Source organism: Oncorhynchus gorbuscha, unplaced genomic scaffold (genome assembly GCF_021184085.1).
Source record: "Oncorhynchus gorbuscha isolate QuinsamMale2020 ecotype Even-year unplaced genomic scaffold, OgorEven_v1.0 Un_scaffold_126:::fragment_4:::debris, whole genome shotgun sequence".
NCBI classification, from domain to species: domain Eukaryota; kingdom Metazoa; phylum Chordata; class Actinopteri; order Salmoniformes; family Salmonidae; genus Oncorhynchus; species Oncorhynchus gorbuscha.
In genome coordinates this window covers 151820-165981 of record NW_025744568.1, presented here as the reverse complement: position 1 = coordinate 165981, position 14162 = coordinate 151820, and the positions used below count along the sequence as shown (strand labels likewise).

At 44.6% G+C, this 14162-nt stretch overlaps 1 protein-coding gene across 1 annotated transcript in view; it reads left to right on the top strand.

Moving 5' to 3' along the window:
• whrna (whirlin a) overlaps positions 1-14162 on the top strand; it is a 164894-nt gene that overhangs the window by 66645 nt on the left and 84087 nt on the right. Inside the window, exons 2-3 of the mRNA XM_046332290.1 lie at positions 10224-10442; positions 10944-11069. Of these exons, the coding sequence (XP_046188246.1) occupies positions 10224-10442; positions 10944-11069 (345 nt within the window). The remainder of the gene's footprint in view (positions 1-10223; positions 10443-10943; positions 11070-14162) is intronic.

Here is a 14162-nt window from a genome sequence, read left to right as displayed (position 1 = left end):
TTTGATTCCAAGTAGAACCCTAGAACCCAAAATGATTCTACCTGGAGTCAAAAAATGGCTCTGCTATGGGGACAGTCAAATAACCCTTTTTTATGAGAGTGTAGGGTGCTATTTGTGAGGCAGCCCAGCAGCTCAGTTCACTGCATACCATTTTCATTGGCCTTTAAGGCTCCACTTAAGCAGCTTTGGAGTCTCATAACCACTGATGTAGGTCAATGTAATGGAAGTGTGGCTCGTTAAGCAAGCGGCTGGCCAGTAGTCCTGACGTCTACAGTCTGTTGGACACATTAGAAGAGGCTGGTTATTGTCAGTTACCATGGCTGTTTATTACTTATTGATTTGAAGGTGTTTATCAATAAATGCAGTTTCAGATGTAAGGTCTATAAGGTCTTAAGGTCTTGCTATCAGTTGTCTTGCTATCAGTTGTCGCCACTATAACATTGTGTTTATGTCATTATTGTGGGGCGATAGTCAATCTCGCTTGCTAAGCAATGTACTGTAGCTAGCTGAAGATACAGCCCTTACCTTATGCATTGAATCAGTACACTCCCTCCTTTGTCAATGCAATTTTCAGTGTCAAGTTACATTTCAATGTATATTCCCTAAAACATGAATTTGCCATCTAATTAAAAAGTAGCCAGTGGGGTGCGGGTGCACCCATGTTGAACAACACCAAATGAATTGCTTGCTTGCGTGACCTTAGCGCGTGCAAGTCAAAAGAAAATGCCATGCTTGCTAACCTGGTTAGCAATGTGACTTTTCAATACATTTTTTAGCCAAGCAAGATAAATGAATGTTCAGTCAGTATTGAGTGAATGAACAACAACAAAAGCTTCCTGTCATCACCAGACTGTCCATTTAAGACAATGGGTTCATGACAGGGTTCGGAGTGTATGGAATCTGAAGGGTTGCCATTAGTTACTACAGCCACAAAGTTTTAGAAAAAAAAGTTTATATCGTCAAATTCATGGGAGAAAAAAAATATATTTTTGGTCTTACTTTAAGTTTCATGTTAGGCATAATGTAAGCAGCGTGGTTAAGGTTATGGTTGATGTTTTACATAAGATTTTAAGAAGAGAAATAGTAGAAATAGGCAGGGTTTGTGGCTGCGGTAAGTAGTGACAAGCAATCCCTCCCGCAATCTTCATGCTTGTGTGACACTTTTAATATTGTCTATGTGATTCAAATGAAAATAGGAAATACAAGTATTATGTGAGTCCTTCGGGGGTGAAGGTATCCCACCTGCTGTGTACCGGAATCCTAGTTTTAGCACCCAGTTTTCTTAGCTAATCCCTGTCCAACCCCGGCGTGATATCAGCAGTGGTGGAAAAAGTACCCAATTTTCATACTTGAGTAAAAGTAAAGATATCTTAATATAATTTTTTTTAAAGTATAAGTATAAGTCACCCAGTAAAACACTACACGAGTAAGTCTAAAAGTATTTGGTTTTAAATAAAAATGTAAGTATCAAAAGTTAATGTAATTGCTAAAAAAATATACTTAAGTGTCAAACTCTTTCTGTAAAGCAAACCAGACGGCAGCATTTTATTTACGGATAGCCAGGGGCACGCGCCAACACCATTTACAAACGGAGCATGTGGGATGACCAGGGGTGTTCTCGTAATCAATACGAAAAGGAGAAAAAGTTGTAGATTCACGGGCAGAGCGCGGCAGATGTTTATTATGCCTTTGCAGAATGCAGGTATCGTGGTCGCAGGCAATGGTCAAACACAGGATTTGTGCAGAGGGTCCCTGGTTCGCGCCCGGTTATGGACGAGGGAACGGTCTGAAGTTATACTGTTACATCTACACTGTATTACTAATCAATTTGATGATATCTTAATGTAAGGGGGAAAAAAAGTGTTTTTCTTTCAAAAACAAGGACATTTCTAAGTGACCCCACACTTTTGAATGGTAGTGTATACAGGCATATCCTCCAAAACCGGATTCAAGAGCATTCTCACTTTTATAAAACGGGTTACCAAACATATTCAAATAATGATTCACATATTTTCATTAAAAACGTTATTTTGATGAATTTATTCATACTAACTCATCCTTCCACAATATATAGTCCCGGCACTAGGTTTGCTACTCAAGCCAGCTGGTCGTTCGTGCTTTCGGTTCGGTTGCCAGAGACGCGATCCAGTCGGTCCGTCATTCATTCTAAATGTTCCATTGTCATACCCGCTGGCCACGTTCTCATCCCTTGCTTGCAAACTAGCCAACTACGCCCAATTTACAGTCAAGTCAGAATAACAGCGACGTAGTTGCGTTTGCATTTGTTTCAGCTGTTTTTGTTTTTGTGTTTTTTTGTGTGACATTTATTTGGATACATCCGTAACAATGAGCTAATGAGGCGCGATTTCGCCCTGGCAAAGGAAAGATGTGCTCCCTCATCAGGACACTGTTGTTCAGAGGAGTTGGCCAACAACACAGCTAGACAATCACTTCGCTGGAAAGACTAGCTGCACTTCGTTTGACCTTTTTTCAATTGTCATTTCTTTGTATATATCCATAAAAATGATGCCAGCTGATTCATGATTTCGACTGGCTGAGAAACGCTGCCTTGCCTGTCTCGTCTGTTTCGTCCCGACTCCCGACACATTCATTACAACGGGACATTGATCAGCAAAGCAATTGATTAAACACGACTGTGCTTGCAAAACAAATGTTTCTGAGTGCATGTCAATATCACGCGTAAGCTAACGGTGACAGAAATCAGGAATACAGACAGGCTCCGTAGACCTCTAGATATGAGTGACTGTTTCCAACCCACCATCACCTGGTGTTATGTTGGGCACCTACAGACCCCAAAAAGATTTCATGAAACGAATTGTTAAATAAAAAGGTTTAAGGCAGGCGCCACATTACTACAAGACAAAAACGGCTCACTCAATCAAGCATGATGGTCTTGTAAGTTTAAAAGCAAAGCTTGTTTTCATATATTTAAAAAATATATACTACTGTAGTAGTCAAAGCTGTGTACTGGAAAACCTTGTTAGAGCATGGGTGGAAGAGGCATTGTTTTGCTCATGTGAATTTCCTTTCTTTTTCTGCTTCAGACCAATGCCTACTGCTCACTTAAAACGTAGTTTTTTGTTTTTAATAGATACTAAAGGGCCAGTACGTAAAGGTAGAATTGTGAAGTAGATTCAGATAGAGAAGTGTTGATGGTATTTCACTGTCCATGGTGCTGAATCTTACATCAGCCAGCTCTCTCTTCATCTCCCTCTCTCCTTCTCCATCCCCCCATTCTCTCTTTATCTCTCCCTCTCTCTCCCTCCCCCTCTCTCTCCCTCTCTCTACCTCTCTCTCTCTCTCTCCCTCTCTCTCTCTGCCCCTCTCTCTCCATCCCTCTTTCTTTCTGAGTACATTTGGGGCGTCTCTGGCCGGGAAGATGCATTGTAAATAACGACCGCTGAGATATGTGGTGCTCGATAGAGGAGAGATAGAGCAGGGGAGGAGGAAAGGTATGGGAGGAGGTTGATTAATGGGGGAAGGATTCGAGGAAGGGGCTGGCAGGGCCCCTCAGTCCTGCCACTCAGGGGCTGGATCAATCTATTCTCAGGCCCCCTTTCTCACATCTCTTCCATATGGTTTAATGTGACTCATACTCCCCCTCTGGCTTTCAAACAGTTACATTTCCTACCTACATAGCTTCAGGCTCAAGGGCATGTTTTAATAGTCAGTTGCTTATCAGTTACTTATGATTCATTGTTACAATGATCATTTCTTTATCTTCCTGAGATACAGTATTAACCGTGTGGGATTTGTTGCAAAGAGGATGCTATATTATCTGTAGCTACAGATTGTATACTGAAGGCTCTGAGAATAATATCCTGTGAATGGAATTGTTGCTATAGTGAACCTGAGGGACGGAGGGCCCGTTCACACTCAGATTGTACAACTGATGTACAACACATTTAACACAATGTTTGTGATACAACTGATGACCAGTAAACTTCGATTTGAATAGTTTGTAGTACAACAGAGAGTTTGTCTGCGCAAAAATGTTGACACAACCATTTTGCTGTTTCCCCACAATGCCTGTGTGTAAATATCTTTGTGACGATAAACCAAATGCGTTATGGGCCGACATTAGTTGTACAAGGTGAGTGTGAACGAGACCCAAGAGAAATACTGAGATAAGAGAGAGTGGCAGAGTGAGAGACATTGTAGATACAGTATCTCCTTGTGATTGTTGCCCCTAGTCCATTAATTCTGGGAATGTCCTTGTGTCAGGTGTGCTCCCTATCCGGCCTCTAGGTCACCAGGCTGCTCGTTATGGCGCACACCTGTCACCAGCATAATGCACCTCACCTGGACTCCATCACCTCCTTGATTACCTGCCCTTTATATGTCTCTCCCGTTGGTTCCTTCCCCAGTCGTTGTTGTTCCTGTTTCATGTCGAGGCGCTGTTTGTTGTTCTTGGTTTGCTCATTTATTGATTAAATGTATTAATTAATGGCACGAGGTTTCTAATCTCCACCCGGCACAGCCAGAAGAGGACTGGCCACCCCACATAGCCTGGTTCCTCTCTAGGTTTCTAATCTCCACCCGGCACAGCCAGAAGAGGACTGGCCACCCCACATAGCCTGGTTCCTCTCTAGGTTTCTAATCTCCACCCGGCACAGCCAGAAGAGGACTGGCCACCCCACATAGCCTGGTTCCTCTCTAGGTTTCTAATCTCCACCCCACATAGCCCGGTTCCTCTCTAGGTTTATAATCTCCACCCGGCACAGCCAGAAGAGGACTGGCCACCCCACATAGCCTGGTTCCTCTCTAGGTTTCTAATCTCCACCCGGCACAGCCAGAAGAGGACTGGCCACCCCACATAGCCTGGTTCCTCTCTAGGTTTATAATCTCCACCCGGCACAGCCAGAAGAGGACTGGCCACCCCACATAGCCTGGTTCCTCTCTAGGTTTCTAATCTCCACCCGGCACAGCCAGAAGAGGACTGGCCACCCCACATAGCCTGGTTCCTCTCTAGGTTTATAATCTCCACCCGGCACAGCCAGAAGAGGACTGGCCACCCCACATAGCCTGGTTCCTCTCTAGGTTTATAATCTCCACCCGGCACAGCCAGAAGAGGACTGGCCACCCCACATAGCCCGGTTCCTCTCTAGGTTTCTTCCTAGGTTTTGGCCTTTCTAGGGAGTTTTTCCTAGCCACCGTGCTTCTACACCTGCATTGCTTGCTGTTTGGGGTTTTACGCTGGGTTTCTGTACAGCACTTTGAGACATCAGCTGATGTACGAAGGGCTATATAAATAAAATTTGATTTGATTTGATATTCTCTCCCTGAACTTGCTTCCCGACTCTCAGCGTACATCGTTACACCTTGTCAGTCTTTCATCCATCTACAGTGCTTTCAGGAAGGGTTTGTATCCCTTTGACTTATTCCACATTTCGTTGTGTTGTTGTTGTAGTTGTGCCTGAATTCAAAATGGATGAAAATATATATATATGCTCACCCATCTACACACAATATCTCATAAGGACTAAGTGAAAACATGCTTCACCTTTGGTTGTGATCACAGCTGTGAGGTTTTCTGGGTAAGTCTCTAAGAGTGTTGCACACCTGGATTGTACAATATTTGCACATTTATTATTTTAAAAATTAGTCAAGCTGTCAAGTTGGTGGTTAATCATTGTTAGACGGCCATTTTCAAGTCTTGTCTTAGATTGTCAAGCCGGTTTAAGTCAACTAGGCAACGAGACCACTCAGGAACATTCAATGTCATCTTGGTGAGCAACTCCAGTGTATATTTGACCTTGTTTTTAGGTTATTGTCCTGCTGAAAGGTGAATTTGTCTCTCGGTGTCTGTTGGGAAGCAGACTGAACCAGGTTTTCTTCGTTAAGCTGCCTGTGCTTAGTTCTATTCCATTTTTAAAACAATTATCCTAAATGCTTTGTATTCAGGACATAAAATGTATTTCTTTGTCACATTTGTTTAGTTTTACTTTACTGCCTTATTGCAAAGATGGTTCATGTGAATATTTTTATTCTGTACAGGCCTCCTCCTTTTCACTCTTGTCATTTAGGTTAATATTGTGGAGTAACTACAATGTTGTTGATCCATCCTCAGTTTTCTCTTAGCACAGCTATTGTTTTAAAGTCCCCATTGGCCTCATGGGGACATCCCTGAGCGTTTTCCTTCTCCGGCAACTGAGTCAGGACGCACGCCTGTATCTTTGTCGTAAATGGGTGTAGTGATCCTTCAAAGGGATTTTTAAGTGTCTGCTATGCAAGACTTTGGAACACTTCAGTGGTCTCTGTGGTTGAATTTTTGTTTGAAATTCACTGCTCGACTGAGGGACCTTACAATTATTTGTGTGTGGGGTACAGTGTAAGTTGCTCTGGATAAGAGCGTCTGCTAAATGACTTAAATGTAAATGTAAAATGTACAGAGATGAGGTAGTCGTTCAAAAATCATGTTAAACACTCGCACACGGAGTCCATGCAACTTATTATGTGACTTGTTAAGCAGATTTTTACTCCTGAACTTACTTATTTAGGCCATAACAAAGGGGTTGAATACTTATTGACTCAAGACATTTCAACATTTCATTTTTAATTGACTTGTAAACATTTCTAAAAACGCACTTCCTTTTTGACATTATGGGGTATTGTGTTCAGGCTGTAACACAACAAAATGTGGGACAAGTCAAGGGGCATGAATGCTTTCTGAAGGTACTGTAAGTGTGTACTTAAGTACATCTAGCGTTAGCATGGAAAAAACATCCTGTATACACCAAACATGTGCACACGTGCACACACACACAAAGACATCTTCACACTGTAGAGTGTGCACAAGACTCGAGGGAAAATGCTGACACTGTCGAAAATGTGTTATGCACATGCGTACTCACGCATGACTCTCGTACCTTACACAAATGTGCAAAGGGGATTGCCTCCATTGATAGGCACATGGGCATATACTGTGGCTCATCAGGCTCACTCAGATGGACCACAAGTCTGTTCTGTGGGTATATGGTAGATATAACTTTGGTCAATGTGCCAATGCTTAATTGATCCATGTAGAAGGCATCAACTGAACTGCCTGCCGACCTGCACTGTGACAATTCAAACCGATGTTCTTTCTGGCCAACCGTTCAGGTATATTCCCCCCTCCCGTTTGTTGACTTTGTAATCGTGTAACGACATTTGGAACATTCTGAACACACTCCACTTCCAGAAAAGATCCAATTACTTCTTGGGTTAATGAATGAATGCCGTTTTGTTTGTTTACATGTGTTCTGGTACCTCTTTGATTTGCGTTCCCCTGTCACTGTTAACGTTAATATCTAATTTTACCACATACATGCACACACGACCAGAAGTCCACCCGATCACACACCTGAGCTGCACCATTCCCACTCAGACAGCCGCTGAGCCCAACAGCCCTACAACAGGGCTCTGAATGGTCTCCAATCACACACCTGAGCTGTACCATTCCCACTCAGACAGCCGCTGAGCCCAACAGCCCTACAACAGGGCTCTGAATGGTCTCCAATCACACACCTGAGCTGTACCATTCCCACTCAGACAGCCGCTGAGCCCAACAGCCCTACAACAGGGCTCTGAATGGTCTCCAATCACAGGCAGAGCTGTACCATTCCCACTCAGACAGCCACTGAGCCCAACAGCCCTACAACAGGGCTCTGAATGGTCTCCAATCACAGCCAGAGGTGTTCAGACGACAGCAGAGAGCACTTCTCTCTCTCCCCTTTCTCATCACCCATGTGTCTGAGCACTGAGCTGTTTCCCCCTGTTCCCCTTCAGCTCTCAGTTGTTTTATAGGTCCCTTTGGACACAGTGGTAAACACACAGGGAGTGGCGGAGTGAGTGAGTGTGTGGTGTGTGAGTGTGTGTGTGTGTGTGTGTGTGTGTGTGTGTGTGTGTGTGTGTGTGTGTGTGTGTGTGTGTGTGTGTGTGTGTGTGTGTGTGTGTGTGTGTGTGTGTGTGTGTGTGTGTGTGTGTGTGTGTGTGTGTGTGTGTGTGTGTGTGTGTGTGTGTGTGTGTGTGTGTGTGTGTGTGTGTGTGTGTGTGTGTGTGTGTGTAAGAGTGTGTGTAAGAGTGTGTGTAAGAGTGTGTGTGTGCGTCAATGTGTGTGCACTCGTGTGTATGCCGGTTAAAGGAACCTGCCAAGCGCAGCCAATTACCAGGTACAATTAGCCGTGTTTTCACTATAGGAGCCAGGACAACACGGTAGTCCCCTAAAAAGCTGTTACGCTGGGAGACAAGGGCAGACCGTTTTCTCTTGGTTGGCATAAAATCCATGGGCCCTTCTAGAGGCTCAATGTGGAACCCCAATGGTCCCTTCCACAACCCCTTTATCTGAGACACACAAACACGCATACACCATTACTTCCCCAGATTACATTATTTTAAAGAATAGGAGTGTTGTAGCTATGGTACACACACACACACACACACACACACACACACACACACACACACACACACACACACACACACACACACACACACACACACACACACACACACACACACACACACACACACACACACACACACACACACACACACACACACACACACACACACACACACACTACTGGTAGTGTAGCGTGTACATATAGAATGGGGCAGTCAGGATTTTCATTAGGAGGATTTCGTTTCTTATGTTCTTGCCTGATTGCTGCCTGTATATTACTTGGCTTTACCGTTTCCTGTATTTCCCCGTTACCGGCCATCATGCCCTTTAGCTGTGGGCCTTACTGATGCACTTCATCAGGCTCTGTCCCGGTCAGCACTTTCCTGCTGGGACACAACACAGTAGGGCTGCTGCCACTGTAGAGCAGCAATGCTCTATACTACTGTTGTGCCTTTATTCACAGTGGGAACAGTTTATCCCCCCCCACCCACCCTTGTCTCCTCTTCCCTCTTTCTCCTCTCCTCCCTTCCCGCCCTTCCTAAGTGCTCCTCCACCAAACTCTCTCAGCCATTTCCATTTCCATTTAATCTAAACAGTTCATTTTCAACTTCCTGTTTCCTGTAAATGGAAAGGAACATTTCTGCGCCAGGCATGGTGGCACCACGAGAGAGAGAGAGAGAGAGAGAGCGAGCCAGTTGGATCTCATAAATCACAGGAGTACAGATTGGCAAAGTGGCCCACAGACACACATCTACTCCCATACTCACAGACACACAATATAAAGGCAATTTCTATATTTCCATCTTCTCCCCCCTTTAGAATACTGATCATGTTAGTGCCAAACAGGAATTCCAGGTGTCATCTCTGGTGACAGAATGGAGGTAGCTAGCTAACAAGATATTGATCTGGGTCCCGAGATTATTCAGGTGAGATTGATCAGTTTAGAGGTGTTTGTAATGTCACTTTCATATGCAACTGTGATTGCTTTGACTGCTCTCCGTCTTGACCAAATCAAAGCCCCCACAACGTAATGTCTACTGCCAAACCCTGATGAAGGCTACAGGCGACCGAAACGGTTTGACTTGGAACAATTCGGAAGCATTTCTATCAACTCCCACTGTCCTCCAAGAGTTGCTGAATTTAGTTTTCTCTTTAGTTTGCAGTCTCAATTCATTCACCTTGGTTGGGGAGCGAGGTTCCCCAGATGCTCAGGGGAAAGCAGACGATCCGCTAAATCGACTCTTTAGAAGAGTTTTTCAGCCCTTTTCTCAGAGGAGGCCTGCAGCCTCTGCATAACTCTGTGTATTAGGAGCTGACCAGCGCTTCAAGTACTCCGACTGTCCATGGTCTTCTCTGTAAAACGGGCTGTATTCATTCATATATCTTCTCAGAGTAGGAATGCACATCTAGGATCGGCACTCCTAGCTCTGAGAAGCGTGTCACATACGGCCGTAGGAGAACAGTCTGAAATATATGGCTTTTTGAGGATCTGACTGTACTACAGGGAAATGGTAGCGATCTTTTCACACTCTGATGCAGTCACCACCCCGCACAAACGTACTGCATCTACAGCAGACTATCAGAAATCAATGAGGCACAACTCCGTGTTCTTCTCTCAGTTGAGCAAATGTGTGCGTTACTGTGTGCATGCGGGCATGATTGATTACCAGAAGGATCTGTATGCACTTTGTGCTTTGAAGCGCTGGCTCATGTATGAATGGATGATTTGTGAAATATTTACTTTATCTTCTCTTTCTCTAACCCCTCTCATCAGCCACTACCTCTCCTCTCTCCTCCACCCCTTCTCTCCTTTCCCTAGGTGTTGAAGGGCAGTAAGAAGCTGTCCCTGTGGGTGAGGTCGGTGGGGCGTATTCCTGGGGGTTATGTCACTAATCATGTGTACACCTGGGTGGACCCTCAGGGTCGCAGTGTGACCCCTCCCCCTGACCTCCCAGAGCACCGCAGTGCCACCCTGAGACGCAACGACAGCCAGCGACGCAGCAACATGCAGCTACTGCAGGAGGGAGATGAGAAGAAGGTGAGCCGGTAGTCAAACACACACACACACACATGGTCAATCCCCAGTTGGTTGGCTGGCAGGGTGAAAGGTCACTGAACACACAAGTACACACTCAGAAAGAGTCCATCCACAATATCGCTGGCCTCTGAAAATGCCGTAATTTAGTGTCATTTAGTGTTGGGCGTTTACACAGTGTTTCCAGATGCCAGCTGTTCAGGGCCTTCACATGGATAATAATGTTTTATTGTTGCGACAAATGCTCTGCTTAGCCAATAATAACTCACCAACAATAGCCACGATATCTGCTCAACTCACTGTAAAAAACACAGCGTTCAGAATCTTAGACAATGCTGGAATCTGCATATTTTTTATCTCTCAAATCCCCCCCCTCTCTCTTCCTCCCCCCTCTCTTCCCCCCTCTCTCTTCCCCCTCTCTTCCCCCCCTCTTTCCCCCCCCCCCTCTCTCCCCCTCTCTCTTCCCCCCGTCCCCCCCCCTCTCTTCCCCCTTCTCTCTGTCAGGTGAACTTGGTATTGGACGATGGCCGTTCGCTGGGTCTGATGATCCGGGGTGGGGCAGAGTATGCCTTGGGGATCTACATCACAGGAGTGGACCGGGGCTCTGCTGCAGAGTGTGGAGGACTCAAGGTAACCACTGATGTGGCCTGAGTCCCAAATGGCACCCTTTCTCTACAGTGCACTACATTTGAGGTCACTAGAGCTGTCCGTGGTGCTAAATACTGTCCTGGGCAGTTCTCCTCCTCTGTTCTTCTTCTCTTGTCTCTTTCTCTGTGTCATTTTCCTCCTCTACTTTGTGCTCCCTGTTTTATCTGTATTCTCTGCAGTGGGTATCAGGTGCACAGACTAATGTTTAATAGCGGGAACCGGATTTAAAGAGATTTCCTGCCCAAACCCACTCTCCCGTTTCCCTGGATAAATAACAGTGAGAAATATATATAATTGTAATAAATAATATCTATGAACAGCATGACATGAAATGGAACTGTTAAATGATATGCCATGTCTCAATCGGTCTTCTCCAAGGGCTTCTTTGCTCTTCTATCTGCGTGATCAATCATCAATGCTCAGGGTGGGGACACAATGCATGTAGCATCTCATATGGAATGCAGTTCACAATGCATGTAGCATCTCATATGGAATGCAGTTCACAATGCATGTAGCATCTCATATGGAATGCACTTCACAATGCATGTAGCATCTCATATGGAATGCACTTCACAATGCATGTAGCATCTCATCAGCTGGTAACTTTTTGTCTTGTGACAGATTTGCTGCAGCGTAGTCTATGGTACAGTAATATTAGGACTAATATATCTGAATGCACGGTTAATCTCCATCCGGCTTTCAGGGGTCACCAGATTTTTTTATTGTCAAGATGATATATATATATATATACAAAAGTATGTGGACACCCCATCAAATTAGTGGATTTGGCTATTTCAGCCACACCTGTTGCTGACAGATGTATAGAATCAAGCACACATCCATGTAATCTTCTAACATTGGCAGTAGAATGGCCTTACTGGAGAGCTCAATGACTAGGATGCCACCTTTACATTCAATGACATGCTAGATGAGTCTGTACTTCCAGCTTTGTGGCAACATGTTGGAGAAGGCCCTTTCCTGTTTCAGCATGACAATACAGCCCTTGTACAAAGCGAAGTCCATATAGAAATGGTTTGTCGTGATTGGTGCTGAAGAACTTGACTGGCCTGCACAGAGCCCTGACCTCACTAATGCTCGTGGCTGAATAAAATAAAATCCCCGCAGCAATGTTCCCACATCTAGTGGAAAGCCTTCCCATAAGAGTGGAGGCTGTTAATGCAGCAAAGGGTGGATCAACTCCATATTTATGCCCATGATTTTGGAATGAGATGTTCGACGAGCAGTTGTCCACATACTTTTGGCTATGTAGTGAAAATTACCTCTCAAAAGATTGGACACGCCTACTCATTCAAATATATATATATTTTTTTACTATTTTCTACATTGTAGAATAACAGTGAAGATATCAAAACTATGAAATAACACATGGAATCATGTAGTAACCAAGAAAGTATTAAACAAAACCAAAAAGATATATATTAAATCTGAGATTCTTCAAAGTAGCCACCGTTTTCCTTGATGACAGCGTTGCACACTCTTGGCATTCTCTCAACCAGTTTCATGAGGAATGCTTTTCCCACAGTCTTGAAGTAGTTCCCACATATGCTGAGCACTTGTTGACTGCTTTTCCTTCGCTCAGCGGTCCAACTCCTCCCAAACCATCTCAATTGAGTCGAGGTTGGGTGATTGTGGAGACCAGGTCGCCTGATGCAGCACTCCATCACTCTCCTTGAACAAATAGCCCTTACACAGGCTGGATGAGTGCTGGGTCATTGTCCTGTTGAAAAACAAATGATAGTTCCACAAAGCGCAAACGAGATGGGACGGTCTATTGCTGCAGAATGCTGTCTCTTGAATTCTAAATAAATCACAGACAGTGTCACCAGCAAAGCACCCCCACACCATAACACTTCCTCCATGCTTCACGGTGGGAACCACACACGCAGAGATCATCCGTTCACCTCCTCTGCGTCTCACAAAGACACGGCGGTTGGAACCAAAAATCTCAAATCTGGACTCATCTGACCAAAGGACTGATTTCCACTGGTCTAATGTCCATTGCTCGTATTTCTTGGCCCAATCAAGTCTCTTCATCTTACTGGTGTCCTTTAGTAGTGGTTTCTTTGCAGCAAATCGACCATGAAGGTCTGATTCACACAGTCTCCTCTGAACAGTTGATGTTGAGATGTGTCTGTTATTTGAACTCTGTGAAGCATTTATTTGGGCTGCAATTTCTGAAGCTGGTAACTCTGATGAACTTATCCTCTGCAGCAGATGTAACTCTGGGTCTTCCTTTCCTGTGGTGGTCCTCATGAGAGCCAGTTTCATCATAGCACTTGATGGTTTTTGTGACTGCACTTGAAGAAACTCAGTCAAATATATAGTTTCACAGACATATTGTTGCATTTCTTTCTGGTTTGTGTGAAATCGTTAAGAATAATATAAAACCAGTCTACACACCACCAAGGTGAATTGGTTTAGTCTTGACTCTTGGTTGACAGTGTTGGGGGAAGGGTAATGTAGTCTTGACTCTTGGTTGACAGTGTTGGGGGATGGGTAATGTAGTCTTGACTCTTGGTTGACAGTGTTGGGGGATGGGTAATGCAGTCTTGACTCTTGGCTGACAGTGTTGGGGGATGGGTAATGTAGTCTTGACTCTTGGTTGACAGTGTTGGGGGATGGGTAATGTAGTCTTGACTCTTGGCTGACAGTGTTGGGGGATGGGTAATGTAGTCTTGACTCTTGGTTGACAGTGTTGGGGGATGGGTAATGTAGTCTTGACTCTTGGTTGACAGTGTTGGGGGATGGGTAATGTAGTCTTGACTCTTGGTTGACAGTGTTGGGGGATGGGTAATGTAGTCTTGACTCTTGGTTGACAGTGTTGGGGGATGGGTAATGTAGTCTTGACTCTTGGTTGACAGTGTTGGGGGATGGGTAATGTAGTCTTGACTCTTGGTTGACAGTGTTGGGGGATGGGTAATGTAGTCTTGACTCTTGGCTGACAGTGTTGGGGGATGGGTAATGTAGTCTTGACTCTTGGTTGACAGTGTTGGGGGATGGGTAATGTAGTCTTGACTCTTGGTTGACAGTGTTGGGGGATGGGTAATGTAGTCT